At 37.6% G+C, this 16301-nt stretch overlaps 1 protein-coding gene across 1 annotated transcript; it reads right to left on the bottom strand.

The window, feature by feature from the left end:
• Nucleotides 1–2511: 2511 nt before the first annotated feature.
• On the bottom strand, nt 2512–11442 carry LOC139724220 (retinol dehydrogenase 11-like). Its single transcript, XM_071635364.1, has 7 exons — nt 11427–11442; nt 9837–10039; nt 9030–9201; nt 7830–7946; nt 4348–4512; nt 3209–3367; nt 2512–2660 (listed from the first exon to the last, which is right to left on the bottom strand). Exons 1-7 carry the CDS (start codon nt 11440–11442, stop codon nt 2512–2514), a joined length of 981 nt encoding a protein of 326 aa, XP_071491465.1.
• Between the last annotated feature and the right edge of the window lie 4859 nt (nt 11443–16301).

Raw genomic sequence — 16301 nt, 5'->3', positions numbered from 1 at the left:
TTGCCCTTTCCATTATCTGGACCATATATCAACTGAAATCATATTTTCCCTTCTACACTACTGTTACTTGCAAATGATTTATACACATAAGTAGAGATAAGCATTTTGATCGCCTTGTCAAGAACTTTCCATCATGACATGTTTGATATTGATTGCTATTCTTGATGGAATATCACGATAAGAATCATTCTCTCGACATAAAGTGTAGCACAGGATGAGTGTTTTATCATTCACATTCCAACAATCAATAATTGCAATTTAGATCACCAAATAAACCCATGAATTGAGATACTGCACAATGAAGATAGTATCCTAGGCAAATATTCAATTACTGTGTACTGTCAAAAAAAAAAAAAAACATTTTACATCACTTAATACAATCATTTCATTTAAAAAACAAAAATCAAACCCCTTATAATACAAGAAATGTACGAGTGTGAGTGTACATACATATATATATATATATATATACATAAAACACACATAAACAAATTAGGCAAAGAAAGACATCTGTTACAATTAAAGGAGTGTTTGGCAAGTAAGAAGTTAAAAATAAATGGCATTAAGCTTTGTGCAGTTGAACATGTGTTTTCCTGTCTCCTGCAATATCTGTAAGACAATTCATATGCTTTTTAAAGCATTCAGTCACATATGAATATATATGATACATATATATATATATATATATATATGATTTTAAAAAAATGTTGAAGATATCACTTTTGATGCATATGCATAGGTCAGTTGTATCACAAAACATCCTGCCATATAATGTTTTTTGCAATAAAGTCTAAAATATAAGGAAACATCACTATTTGTTTTAAACCATAACTGTAGACAGTTTAGTCTGAAAACATTGTTATTATAACTGTTGTTCACATTTTGTATATCTAACAATACTTGATATCGATTATACAGATTCAAATTTCTAAACTGGGTGTTTCCATCCCTAACTCACATTTTAGAACTATTTTAAAGCACTAATGCTGGGTTTTTGTTTCACATGCAAATGGAAAATCATGCCTTTAAAGTGCTCACATCTTCATAAAGAGAAAGATAAGGCAAATAAAGACAACTCTACCACTTACATGAGTGTTGAAGGACTGGTAAATAGTTGTAGAGATAAACTGCCTGAAGCTTTGAGTTGTAGGCCTACATGTATGTGTTATTTTGCTTTCTAACAACCAAACATTGTCCACCTACATTAAAATGTTGCAGTTTGTTTTGTTTTTGTTTTTTGTTTCGTTTTTGTTGTTTTGTTTTGTTTTGTCTCGACAACATTTACACACCCAGTCAAGAGTCTGGGTACATTTTATCTCCATTCCTTTATGTTGTGTGTAATCACGCCGTCCTTTCTAGTAAGAGACATATATTACACAAAGCACGATACAAGAGACCCTACTGCACACTGAATCATTCATACACTTGAAATATCACTGACAAGCTTATCGCAAATTGTGTTATGATGCAATACCCTGTCAAATCCCCGGGTATTCAGAGAAAATTCCTCAGAAATGCTGATGTCTTTCATATGACCCACAGTCTTCCTGTTTATCATGAGAGTCCCAATTAAACCATGGAAAATGTAGGCCTACTGTGCAAAGGTTAAAGAGTAACATTAATTTCCTGAATCTAATCCGAGACTCTACATCAATTCATTATGAGTCTTTGTGAGGTTTGGTGTATGATGAAATGGATGACCAAAATACAAAGACACCACACTCAACTGACCCGTTTTTACACAAAAGGTAAGTTGCACTTTGCATGAAAATCTGCATATTTAATGTATACATCAATAAGCACACATACGTCTCAACAGAGCTCTTCCTTTGGTATAGCACACAAACCTTTAAAACAAAAATAGCCCTGATAATTTGCATATGGCAGTTGAGCACTTGTAGTCATATGTAAAGTTTTGTGAAAATTTGTCATGGGATTTTCAAGAAGACTCCTCTGCAAATCTAAAAAGTGTATGCACATCGACACACACCGAGCAGTGAATCAATGCAAGAGCTTGCTTGAGCCATTTTGGTCTCATAATCTACTACGCTTACTTTGGTCAATCCATTGCATGGTCGCACAGAAAAGGAAATGGTCCAATTCGCAAGTAATTTTGTCTGTTTTGTTTGTCTGTCTATTTTGTGATTGACAGCATAAATACATAATATGCTAAACACTCAAAATAATCAAGTCTGGTATAATTCATGCTTACTTCCAGTGGTTACCTGCTTGCAGGTTGCTTGTGTTATATAAACTTTTATTTGTTGTTGTCATTTTTATAACAGGATCATACTACCTACTCATTACATAACAACATCAACATAGACATCTCTGTACTTGATATACCATGAAGTCAGTATACCACACAAGAAATATAGTGTAAATGTCTTGTCTTAAAATGATACTGACCTTATCAACCAACAAGCTGGGATGAAATGGAATGGATTCTTTTTTTTCTCTCAGTCTAGATTCTGACTTGTCACAAGTTGAAGCTAACCTTTTAGAATGACCCTAAGAACCTTGGACTCCCAAAGTCTTGGCCTCTGGACACTTGGTGAGGTCAGCGGAGACTTCCCACAAACTCTTCCCTACCTCCGCCTCTCTGGATTCCTCAGAGCTCAATATTTCTTTGAAATCTGAGAAATGTTTGCCAGTCACACCTGAGAAAACACATGCATGATAACGAAACATGGAGAAAGGAATAAAATTACTTGTACCTCAAGTGCAGAACAAAACATATCCCTGCTAAATCTCATAATTCACACTTCTAGATCAAAATATTCTTGTCAAAGAGTAACACTGATATTAATGATGATTATGATGATGATGATGATAATAATAATAATAATAACAACGATGATAATTAGTTTTAACTGAACACTACTACTACCACTACTACTGCTGTAAAGCAAGACATTTTTTTGAAATTTTTACGAATTGGAGCTGACAGCCTTTGTCAAAAATTGCCACTGGCATTCAATGCATACAGTATAGATAAGATCTCTTGCCACCATTTTAATTTTGGGAATCTTGGCTCTTGCAAAATTTGTGAAATAAGAATGCCCACCAAAAAAAAATAAAAAATTCTGGATTTACTTTACTTCAACTACTGCAGCTAATACCACCAATAACATTATTCATCATTGATCATCTGTCTGCCCTTCCCTCCACCTATTATATATCACTACTTCACATTCTCCTCTCTCACCTTTCCACTGTGGATTAGTGGCCACATCATACAGCAGTCCGCCCCCATGCTGCACCGTGCGAGTGACGCCAAACAACTTCAGCAAGGGGATGACAAAAGCTAGCTTTATCTTGGTGCCTAGTGTCTCATTGCGGCCAATCCCAGTAAACGGAATAAAACCTAGGAATGAGTCAATAAAAATATATATATATATATATTGTGCTGATCTGTGAATGCTGAGCTTTTAAAGAGGCCTTCTCAACAACTGCTTGCTTGATGAGAACATCATATGCTCCCAAAAGTGAATTCTGTGCAACATTTACCAATGATAGATAGATAAATGGTATTTTATTGAAGTATTCATGTCTCGCAGTCATATGACTGAATTGCACATAGAATTACATTGTAAAAGAGACAACAAATATTACACAACAAGTATTCATACAAAAGAAACACGTAAAATACTGACATTATAAAACGAGGTCATATAACAGGACATATTGTAGACCTACAAACTGGGCAAGCCGTAAACATAACATCATAACAAAAACAGATGATCAGGGGTCGGTATGAACACTCTCTCTTTCAACACCTGCCTCACAAGCCCAAAATTCATCATTTTGAGACATAATGGACCACTAGTCTCCCCTCGCCCTGCCTATCCCCAATCTTTTTCATACCATTCACCTTCTTTCTTTTTATTCATTTCGAATGTGGTCTACCTACTTCAAATGCTGCTCATCTGTGCATTTAATGTAACAGCCTCCATTAATATACAATGTAAAAAAATGAATAAATACTAGCATTAGTATACAAAGGAAAAGCACTGCCACACAGTTAGAATAGCTGACATATTTTTTCAGTTTTTTTGTCTGTCAAAGGCAAAGTCAAACCGTGGTAATCTTCACAGTCTTCATGCCAATAATGGGACACACAAGAAACTCCTCTATCTATGAGTACGTATCAACACAACATCTAGTTTAAGAAGTGGAAATAACTCTGGAATGGAGTAAGCCATCTCTTCTTAATGTTATCCAGTCATTTCTTTTCTCATACTTTTAAGAATTTAAGAATCCATTTAAGAATTTAGGGTACAAAATCAGAATCTCATAGCTTAATAATTCAAACAAAAATGACAACAGAATTAGAATACAGAATACCTGGGCAGATAGTGTTTGTGGTGATGTTGGTGCCTTCGAGCCTCCTTGAGAGTTCAACAGAGAAGGCACAATTTGCCAGCTTTGAGTTACGGTATGCCAGCTCGCCATCAAACGTGCCTGGTTTGTCCATCATCAAATTGTCAAAGTCCAGATGTGCTTTCTTTCCTGAAGAAATAGAGATAATAATTTGTTTTGCGTGAGGCTTAATGATGCTTCACACAAATAAACAGCTCAGAAAAATATTGTATATACCATGTATTTAGCGAGTCTAAATTTTCGCAAATCGGAACTTCCCGACGATTTCGCGAGTGGTTAAATTCAGGATCATGGAGTCCTGTACCTAACAGAAAAATGTTTATGCGTAAGTCACAATCATAGCATTATTACAATTTCCGTGTGCCTTTCATTTCGCAAATAGCACCTGACTCACAAAATTTGTGAAAATAAAAGCCTCGCGAAATATTTGGTGTATACAGTACTGTCTCTAGCATTACATTGTATATCAAACATAGTATGACAATTATCAACCGAAAGAAACAGAGAGAGAGCCACTGGAAATCACAAGGGCCACATGTGAGCATTAGTCCGAGAATGGCTTTGTGTTTCTTTATACTTTGTTAATGTATTTGATTCACTTTTAAATATATGATAGTATTCTAGATGTTATATGCTCATGAATTAACCTCCCCAATCATCATGTATCTACATAAGGTTCCATGAAATACAACTCAACAGAGGTCAACTCTTATTCAACCACTACGAGAAACCATGGCATATAGAGTGTCTACACACAATAAATTCTTCATTCAGGAACAAAGGCTGCTTTTGAACTCTTAGGGGCCGTCCTATTGTCTGAAAATGGACTGGTTCATTCCATCATATTGTCAGCCTGGAACTAGAAGGTCATTATCACAATTCGTTTTTGTTTGTTTGTTTGTTTGTTTTGTGTTTGTTTGTTGTTGTTGTGTTTTGGGTGGTTTTTTTTTGTTTTTTTTTGTTTTTTTGGGGGGGGGGTATTGAGTCATTGGCATCATGTTGTAGAGCTTGATCTCCCCTAAATTATGGTGTCAATTTTATATCATTTTCATTTTTAGTAAAATGTTCACAATCACTTATTTACAAGGGCACTTCTTCACCTGATATTTGGAACAATACTTATAAATCTATCCACATTTGATTGAATAAACTCTTTATTTCATGAGAATTGATTGTTTCATTCTACTTGCATTCACATCTTGGGACGCGAGACCATCCTTCTGGTTCATGACCAGCTGACGATACATGGGTCTATGCACATTGCTAGACAATTATGATCTCACCTTTCTTAGGTTAGGGCTAAAGGTGCACACATCAGACATTGTTATCAATCTAACAGAGCAATCATCCCAGTAATCTTTGAGTGTACACACACTGAAAGGTCTGACTGCAACATCAATTTACATTCAGTACCTAGCCCCAGTGTGGGTCACCACAAGTAGCCTATGGGCAAACAAGCTTATCTGTTAAGATGACCAGCACTTGAACAAAGTCTTTTCCCACTGCTGTGCATGCTAACTAGGGCACTATGGGCAGAATTTACGCACCTCTATGCACCTCTGCTAGCCCAGTGGAAAAATATGCACCGATAAAAACTAGTAAATTATGAGCAATTCAACTGCAGTGCACCACTGACTTGGATACCTCTACTTTCTCACACAATGACAAGATGTAGGGCAGATAGCAGTCTAAAAACACATTGCCTCCTCCAACACCTTTCACAAGAAAGAAACACGAAAACATTTTGTCTGATGGAACTGCTGTGTCCTTGTTTCTTAGAATATGCCATGTCTTCATCTCTCTCTCTCTCTCTCTCTCTCCATCTCTCTTCCAATATATGCTCCATTATGACAGTAAATCCCTCATTAGTGTTCAAAACTGTTCAGTCCTTGTAATGAATGATGGACTGCTTGCTCAGTTAGCATTGACATTTAACATGGAAATTGCCAATATTTTAGATAGATTGGGAAGACCTGGTGGGTCATACAGCTTCTCTTGTAAAGGTCATGTCCCGACCTAGACATATAGGAAACCTGATGTGAATCTTATTTCTTATCGTAGGATGGCCTAACTAGCTGTCCTTTATCAGACAGCAAGCTTTGAATTACAGAGAAACTTCAGGGAACAACCAAAGGAAGTTGTTTGAAAGTTTGCATGGTGAAGTAAATGAAGGAGAAAGGTTTGCGGTGACACCATGTGTATGTAGTCCTTAACCGAATTGTTGCTTGGCAGAAGAAGAACCTACAAAGAGGAAAATTGAAGAGGGAAGCGACATATGGGTTTTGTAAGGAGGGCAAAAAGTGAAGAGTGGGGGACAGTAATGGGCTGGAAGTTGAAGTTGCACTAGTGGAGACGGAAGAGAAAGGAACAGAGAGAGTGGTAAGGACGAATAGAGTGAGAATCAAGTAAGATGTTCGGACATCATTAAGAGGAGAAAAATGAGGGAGGAGTGAAGGTTGGAAAATCATGGGTATAGGAAAAAGAAGTGAAGATTCCTGAAACCAAAGATAAGAACGAAGTCGGCGAACAAAGTGGAATATGGGATGCGGAATCAACGGAGAAAGGATGAATAATCCAGCGGAGGAAAGGTAAGTCAAGGACAGATGAGACTATGATGAGAGAAGGGAGAGAGAGAGGGGGGGGGGGGGAGAAAAACCAAGAGAAGAAGAAGAAGAAGGAAAAAAAAATAAGAGGAATGAAAGTTTCGAAAGTTGAGGGAATGGGCTTGGGTGGAGCCTAGAAATAAATGCTACAGAGGAGAGAAAAATTGTGGGGAGGAAATTAATGACAGTTAAATCCTGACGAGGTTTCTGTGGGAGAAAGGCAAAATGAGAGATTGAATAAAGTTAAAGTGTAGTCCTGAGGGGAGAAGGCAAGAGAAATAAACCTGTGAAGAAAACTGTAATTAATACGGTGGTCCTGAAAAGGACCGTTGGGTTGTATGGAAGCAAGAAATAAAAGAAGAAGAAGAAAAGATAAGTAGAGTAGAAACAAATGATAGTGTAGGAGAGAGAGGAAAGAGAATTGGAATACGGAGTAAAAAGTGCTAGTGAAGGTAGAGCAAGATGTCTAGTTATAAGAATAACTAGGGGAACCGAGGAACTTGACGTTTCGAGCAGGTTAACTGTCCTTCGTCAGAAGTGAACGTGAAGTGAGAAGAGCAGGGTACTATATGGAGAATGCGGACCTAGATGGAAGTGGTTGGCTGAGGCGAGCTGAACGTCGGCTGTTGGCGTGCGAGGTTGTGCGCAACACACAACCTCCCACACCAACAGCTGACCATAACCAGCAGGGGCAGCTGAATTGAAAGTGTGGTTACTGCATGAACATACAGGTCTGTGTCTGGTACTTCATTTCTACTTGAGTCTCCATAATAATAAAGAAAGCATCTTCCAAATCCATGCCTACTTTCAACGAAACACCTGGAGAGAGACTACTCTGCTTACCTCTCGTTCTATCTGGATCATGCAAGAGGGATGAGGTGGAAACAATCCTGGCCTCTCCATGGCAACGAGCCGTCTTCTTCAGGTCTTCCATGAGGAGGTTGGTCAACAGAAAGTGCCCTGTTCACATGCAAAAAATAATTCATCATCAACACTAAGGTTTCTGTGCGGTCATGAATCATAACATTCCTGCATAATCAAAACTGCTATACAGGCAACTTGCCTACAATGAAAACTCTTTGGGGACCAAAAAAAAAATTTAAAAAGATAAAAAAATTCTACTTTCAAAAATTAATTGCAGATGGTGTGGATTGTTGGAAGAAAAAAAAACACCTCAAGGAAATGCTTAGTGGAAGAGAACTCAACCCCACGTCAGCAACTTTCAATGTCTTCATTTTCCTTCTCTAATGAGAACTTAACCTAATTTCAGCAGATTTCAATCATACCATAATATGTACGGCTTCCATAGTGCCACGCCTAAAGACAGGTCACATACATGTGCGTGTCTATCCAAGAAATATTATGACAGCATAGAGGTTGGCCAACATGCCAAAATAATTGCAGTATATGGCCATCATAATCTTTACAGCATGCTCACTCAGTCACTTGACAAACTACAAGGGGAAATCTGCAATAGATATGTCACTGACAATGATCTCAACTGCTTTTTCAGAAAAATGAAAAATGTTTTTTTATAGAAAGCATAGAGTTCGTCGACCCAAGGGCTTTTTCACAAAACGTACTAAGTTTAATATGATCTACATCTTAAAGGGAACATACAGTTTTGGTTGAGACCTAATTTGGGGTTTCTAACATTTTTAGGTGAGATAATGAGAAACCTCTTATGAAATATGAAAGAGCAAGTAATTCTATGAGGAATTCAACATTTATTTGATGAAAACTGGTTTTGAAATGGCTGAGATATCCAAAAAAGAGCGATTCTAATAAAGTGTGGGACCCACACTTTATTACGATTGCTTTGTTTTACTTTGTTTTTGGATGTTTCAGTTATTCCAAACCCGATTTTCATCAAATAAACTTGGAATTCCTCTTAATACGGTATGCTCTGTGCTATATCATTAGTGTTTTCTTGGTATCTCGCAAAAAGTTAAAAGTCCAGTTCTCATCTCCACCAATACTGTACCATCCCAATAATATGCAGCACACCTGGGCCAGATGCTTAAAAAGAAATAGAATCCTTACCAAGATGATTGACACCAAATGTCATTTCAAACTTGTCCTCCGTTTCACTTCTCTGCTTGACAGAAAATCCTGTTGTAAGTCCGGCATTATTGCAGAGAATGTGAAGGGGTTTTCCCGTGGCATGGAATGTGTCTACAAATTCCTGGACGGACTGCAGTGAGCCAAGGTCAAGCTAGGAAGGGCAGGATACACATAAACATATCCATTGTCTCCTGCTTACTTCAGAGCGAGGCACATTCATAAGTGCTTTTTTTTTTACTCTTACAAATTTCACAAGTTGACTTTGAATATATTCACAAAATTAACAAATTGCCTTCTGTAACACAAATGTACTGTTTATCACACTCCAAGGTGAGAATTCACTGATTTTTCTCCTATAAAGAGATAAAACAGATAATACTTCCATAGCAGAACACAGGAATGTACCTTTTACTGCTCACATTTTTTCAATCTCACATCTGGCCAAATATCTCCTCAAAGTGACATATATTCCTTGTTGATGTAAACCTTACTTTGTCTGATTATCTGACAGGCTTAAAAAAACAAAACAAAATCACAATGGGCAGTGAGTTTAAAGACCCTTAGACCCCACTTAACCCACTCAGGAATTTGCCCTTTTTTATCTTTAATCAAGACTAATCAAAGTCCACAAATCACAACAGGGTTTGATTGCTTAACTGAGGATAGTTTCTGAAACCTATGAAAATGAAGGACCTTCGTAACACAAATTAGGGTGCTTTATGAAGATTAGTAATAAGAAACCTTGGGCAAGATATCATATGGAAAATAAAAAATAAAATGGAATACCTTCATGAATGTGACCTTTCCATTGGGTACCTTCCGTTTGATTTCTGCAATAGCTGCAGTAGCCTTTTCCTCACTTCTGCATGCAATGATGGTGGCATAGCCATTCTTGGCAAACAATTCTGCTGCTATCAGACCAATCCCAGAGTTTGCCCCAGTGACGATAACAACTTTCTCTCCTTCAAATCCAGTCTGGGGTTCTTCCTCTGTATATGGGTTAGACGAGCAAATCTCCTCCACAAAATGCTGGCTTCAATAGAGTAAAACCCAACAAACGGCATGGCAGAAGTTTTATCTCATCAAAAGTACAGTAAGAATGTTGATGTGCAATATTTCTTCATTTTGTGTCCCTCTAAACATGAAATTTGTAGAATTGAAGACAAATCACACCTCAACCTTCACCCCTCTGCTTAACAATTGCTTGCTTTCAATAAGAATGTTATTAGACCATAGTAAGTGTCCTACTATGCTATACAAGCAAACTGAATGAGGTGATGAATTCTTCACCTTGCTTGTTTCCCACATACATACAAATGTTTACATTTCCTTGGGTTATTTTTTCTCTCTCTCCTTTTTTTTAAAAAACATACATGACAAATCAGAAAAGTGAGTTTCACCACAAGGCAAAAAAAAAGAAGTAAAAATTTAAAAATGTGTGTTCTCATAGTACAGTGGGCCTTGTAAACAACCCAATTATGCAATTTACATAAAGTGATGATACAATCTCACATTCCCCATGGCTAACAATTTCTGCTTGCTAGATGTATCAGTATGAAATTCTAGAAATTCATAATTTGACCTTTCCTCACACTATTACCTTTTATTTTGAGTATGTCACCCTGTTCCCTAAGCTCATTCTGGCAAGGCAGATTCATTTGCATTTTTACTTCTTTTCTTAACCTCACTCTGGCACGGCATACTCATTTGCATTCTCTCTTGTTCAGCCTAGTGCTGTAGTAGGTCTCCGCGCTTGGCTAATTTTAACAAAGTCTCAGTCAGGTGTTGTAGTTAGCTGTGCTGGGGCTGTGCACAGTTGATATAGGCATAGGAATGCGGTAATTAAAGTGTTTTTCAGTTGCTAGGTTACTTGGCAGGGTAGGAGATAATTGGTTAAGTTTGTTGGGGTGTGTGCAGTCCTGTGTTTAGGAGAGAGTTGTGTGAGGGAAAATCGGTGCACTCCATATTGAACCTTTGAGTCGAGAGGTTGAGCTCTTCATCCTCACAGTGGTGTGACTGGATGGGTGTGGATTCTGGGTGTGAAAAAGCCTCGACTTGGATCCCCCCACTAGCAAGTAATTGTCAGACTTGCAATTTCGGGACTTCCTTTTGGCTGCCACAGCACACCAAAGCACATCTCCAAACCCAAGACCACAGAGATTCCTCATCCCGTTCCTCGTCTTACTACAAACTTAGCTGGGCTAAGTATAAAGCTCCATGTCTTCTTCGTAGACGCCGGCCATTGGCCAAGACTGTTAACTCCTCGAACTCCACGCTTTCGGCAAATTGGTCTCGAACGACCTCGATTATCTCCGACAACGACCTCGTCATTGATTTCGACTCGCCGACGAACTCTCTACCACCACGATTACTCACGCGTGATCTCCCCCATCGCGGAGCTGTATATTTCCGCCCCCATGTAAAGTCGGTATCATTTTATTGGTGCACCTTAGGGTTTTAGGTCAAGTTACCCAAAATATATTGTAAGATTTTTGAATACTGAATCTGTTGCAAAACCATAAAACCATCAAATTTATAATGAAAATACGGTTTATGTAGTAAACCCAAATAGTACATGTGACTGTGACTATTGTATTGATAGTATATGTTTTTGAATATTTGAGGGGAAAGGTGTATTATATTAAAAGGCAAGTTAATTGATTGAAACTTATCCAAAGTTTGACTGGTTTGATTCTTCGAAGTTGTGCCCGTCTTTTGTATTTAAGTTCGTAATTGATAGCTTTTTTTTGTGATATTGAACAAACTTCACTAAATTGTTGAGTCGATACTCAATTGGCAACAATCAAGTGACAGAGTACACGCTTTATCAAATCAAATCATTGTTGAAAACTTATCTGTTTACTCAATCTTAATTTTGTTGTTGTTGTTGCCATTGTTATATCATATGTATATAATGACTGCTGTATCTTACCTCAATATATGTTTTTCCGGATTAATGCGCTTTAGCATAGAAACATTAGTATCAAGCGCTTTATAAGTGTTATTCATTATCATCATCATTACCATTATCATTATCACTATCATTATCATTATCATTATCATTATCATTATCATTATCATTACCATTATCATTATCATTATCATTATCATTATCATAATCATTATCATTATCATTATCATTATCATTATCATTATCATTATCATTATCATTATCATTATCATTATCATTATCATTATCATTATCATTATCATTATCATTACCATTACCATTATCATTATCATTATCATTATCATCATTATCATTATCATTATCATTATCATTATCATTATACTCATATACCCTATTCTTATCATTTGAACATAGAGTGGAGTCTCCATTTGCCACTGTCAGTTTTCTGAATAAATAACATTTACAGGCCACACAAAATGGACACAGGTTCTTCAAAATTCTTTCATTTGTTCTCCTTACCAGTATTTCTAGTCCCCCCCCCCCCCCCCCCCTTTTTTTTTAAAGGTCCTGTTTACCTTTGGGAGCAGTTATTAAAAAAAATGTTCAAGATATCACTTTTGATGCATATGTGTAGGTCAGTTGTATCACAAAACATCCTGCCATACAATTTTTTTTGTGCAATAAAACCTAAAATATAAGGAGATATCACTATTTTTCTCATTAAACTATAACTATAGACAGTTTATAGTCTAGAAACATTTTTATTATAACTATTGTTCACATTTTGTATGTTTAACAATACTTAACATCAATTATACTGGTTCAAATTTTTACACTGGTTGTTTCTATCCCTAACTCACATTTCATAACTATTTTTAAGCACTAATGCTGGGTTTTTGTTTCCTCTGCAAATGGTAAATTATGCCTTTAAGGTAAGACCTTTCAGCAGAGCACAGTTTTTATTTCATCTTATCTTTGTGTAATGACATCATGATGCCAAGTCTATATTTACTTTATAAATTGTGAATGTAATTGTATTTGTTTGTTCAAATGTTAATATTGATTAATATATGTACACAGATGCACTTTTACCCTAGAGCGCATGTAATCAAGACATGAATGTCTGTCACTTGAACATTTCTCAGAACTGACGATATTTATTGTGAAAACAACTGGTGAATCATTGGAAGCCGCACAAGACAGCTTCATCAGCATTGAAGATTTGTTTTGACCTTTCACCTTTTGATTTGTTGGGACCTTGCTGTGATTCTTCTGCCCCTGTAGGAGTAGAACCTGATACAGCAGTCTTATCTTCTGCTGTGCTGGAAGCTGGATCCTCCTCTTTCGCTTTCGTCACCACAGTTTCCTCTGTTGCCTCTGGGCCAGGTCCAGCCGGGCTGGCGGCAGAGTTTTCATCCCTTGTGGTTGGTTCTTGGTCTGGCACTTCCAAGGAAGTGTTTGCTGGCTCAGCTGTAGACATCGTTGACTCCTATATTCCCTACTGTGGCAGATGATAATTTGGCAGGCAGGTATGATTTGTCAACAAAAAAATCATACTTCAAACCTTTAATAAGAGAAAAGCAAACTTGTTTTTCCTTATTTAATGTAATCTCCCTCTCATGATCTCTTTGGATGTTCACATCTTATCTATACATGGGAATTTACTTCTTAGCACACATTTTTTTATGTGTATTTGTTTTCAATTTGTTACAAATCCTGTTTCATTTCCTTTCAAGCCTGACCTCTGCGATGACCTCATAATAGACTGAAAACTGGCACAGCACAATCACGAGAAAAAGAAATCATACTCATATCTTTGTGCAGAAACATGCTTGATATACTGGTCTCGCCATGATGTCAAGGTGTGGCTTTGTTAGTACCTGCAGTCCATCTGAGGTTCCCAAGGGCATTGCTCAGTGTTCATTTTCTTTTCCCACTACAAATTATATTGAGATAATGACACTGTACAAACACATGTGAGTAGCTCTTATACACACAACACATATAAACAATACCTAGAATCTAAATACAATCCATAAAGTTATGAATTCTTTAGTGTTTCTTCTAATGATTATGCATATGAATTGGACATGGTGCCTCTCTGCACAGTGTCCTTGCACAATACCCGACTTTCATCTCCCCATCATGCCTGACACACTGTTTGTTTATACATTTCCATCTGAGAAGATGGCTGATGGATAGTAGTAGCCCATATTCAGCTGCAATAGCTGGTCTTCCACAGGGTCCAGATGGATCAAGGCGGGGGCACTTCAGAAGGAAACACCCTGCTCTTTGCGATGAATGAATGAAGTGGGATCTTTCACGTGCATGAGTTGCGACTCTCTCACACACAGGATCTCCATTTTATGTGCTATCCGAGGGACAGTGTTTTTGCCTACTTACTAGAGGGGATAGTATGATTATGTAAACAACATCATTGCTCAGGAGACTCAGGAATCAAGCCCAAGTCTTTTGGATCATGAGGCAGACATGCTACCGACTGAGCTAACTCATGAACTCATTGCCCTCGTCCTAATACATATGTACCTAAACCCATTTCTTGGTAAGCTTCACAGAAAAAATGTATGCCGATAAGGACCAACCAACAATGTTAAAATACGTTGTCCAAAATTACACAGTCACCAGTAGTAGACACCTGTGTACAGCAACACAGTTGATCATGTTGATGATGTCATCAGTGTACATGCACCACTCATGAACACATTCTGGCATTTCTGCATAGAACTGTTCTCTAAAATAAGAAGGAAATCCTACATGATACGTAGGCCTACAAGTAACATTCAACAAATCCTCATGTGGATATGCCCCCATGCCCCAAATGTGCACATTAAAGGACAAGTTCACCTTCATAAACATAAGGATTGAGAAAATGCAACAATGTTAGTAGAACACATCAGTGAAAGTTTGAGGAAAATTGGACAATCGATGCAAAAGTTATGAATTTTTTAAATTTTTGTCTTGGAACCGCTGGATGAGGAGACTACTACAGCTTGTGAGTCATATGCGTACAACAGTATAAAGAAAATGTAAAAGAAAATTCAACATATTTTCACTTTTTTTGGCATAATAAAAGAGCACTTGACTTGCCTCTTTCTAAAGGCAGGGGGAATAATATTACCCATAACATTTGTCGGTAACGAGTCAGGGGAATGTATACTTTTTTCAACAGATGGAATTTTGTGAAATTCTCTTTATATTTTCCTTATATTGTTGTACGCATGTGACATCTAAGTTATTCATACACTGCAGGAGTCTTCTCATCCAGCGGGTACTGCACAAAAACTTCAAAAATTCATAACTTTTGAACGGATTGTCTGATTTTCCTCAAACTTTCAATGATGTGTTCTACTAATATTGCTACATTCTCTCAATCCTTATGTTTATGAAGGTGAACTTGTCCTTTAAAGGGTGCGTACAGTTCTGGCTGAGGCAAGGATTTAGCTTTTGACGTTATGCGAGATATTCAGAAACCACTCTCTGAGATGTCAAAGAGCATGCAATTCTGTAAGGGGTATCAAAAGTTTAGTTGATTAAAATCAGTTTTAAAATGGCTGAGATATCCAAAAACATGGTGAAACAAAGAGATCCTAATAAAAGGCGTGGCCCGTCACCTTTTATAATTATCACTTTTTTGGATATCTGAGCCATTTGAAAACCAATTTTCATCAAATATCAAATAAATGTTGAATCCTTGTTTGGTGGGGCCGCATTCACGAGTACTGTGGAAGAATAAGCCCCACCGCGTGACTGTCGTACTATCTACCGATGAACGCCACAAGGTGGGGCTGAATTCACGAGTATGAACAGGCGAGCTCGAGCTGCCGTAGTATTAGTACGGACACGCAGTGGTGGGGCTTATTTCACGAGTATGCCTGCTCTTTCATATTTCATAAGAGGTTTCTCATGATCTCACTTACTGACTTAGCTGCATGTTCAATACATGATGCGAATCCCCACCTCAACCAGTACTGTACAGTCCCTTTAAATACACACAAGGTGGGAGGCAGTGGGGGGGGGGGGGGGGGGGAGGAAAGAACTCGAGATCCTGCGAGAGAGATTCTACAAATCATCCACCATCCATCAACATTGACATTGCATCATTATTGTTGCATTGCCATTGCCAGCTGATTGCATCTAATCTGCTACACCCACCTTGGCACCCACGAGAATTAAGGACCTAACAATACATTTCATGATTTGTTACGAGCGAACTGTACGTCTCCCTCATCTCACCTCACCAGACAGAGCTGATCTATCGTCCGTTTTGCAAGCCACGAGACTGAATTCACACTTCTTCATACAACTTGCAAATTCCCGGA

This window comes from Diadema antillarum, unplaced genomic scaffold (assembly GCF_040938485.1).
Source record: "Diadema antillarum isolate AM-2024a unplaced genomic scaffold, OU_Dant_1.0 scf00000208, whole genome shotgun sequence".
In the NCBI taxonomy this organism is placed as follows: Eukaryota; Metazoa; Echinodermata; class Echinoidea; order Diadematoida; family Diadematidae; genus Diadema; species Diadema antillarum.
Note: the sequence above shows the minus strand (reverse complement) of the source record. Positions and strands in the feature narration are given on the sequence as shown.

What these genes read in the sequence shown, in the direction of transcription:
- LOC139724220 (XM_071635364.1), bottom strand. An exon ending in CACAAACACTATCTGCCCAG is followed by an intron (nt 3,368 to 4,347) that starts GTATTCTGTATT and finishes ACTCATTCCTAG; the next exon opens with GTTTTATTCCGTTTACTGGG. An exon ending in CACTAATCCACAGTGGAAAG is followed by an intron (nt 2,661 to 3,208) that starts GTGAGAGAGGAG and finishes GTGTTTTCTCAG; the next exon opens with GTGTGACTGGCAAACATTTC.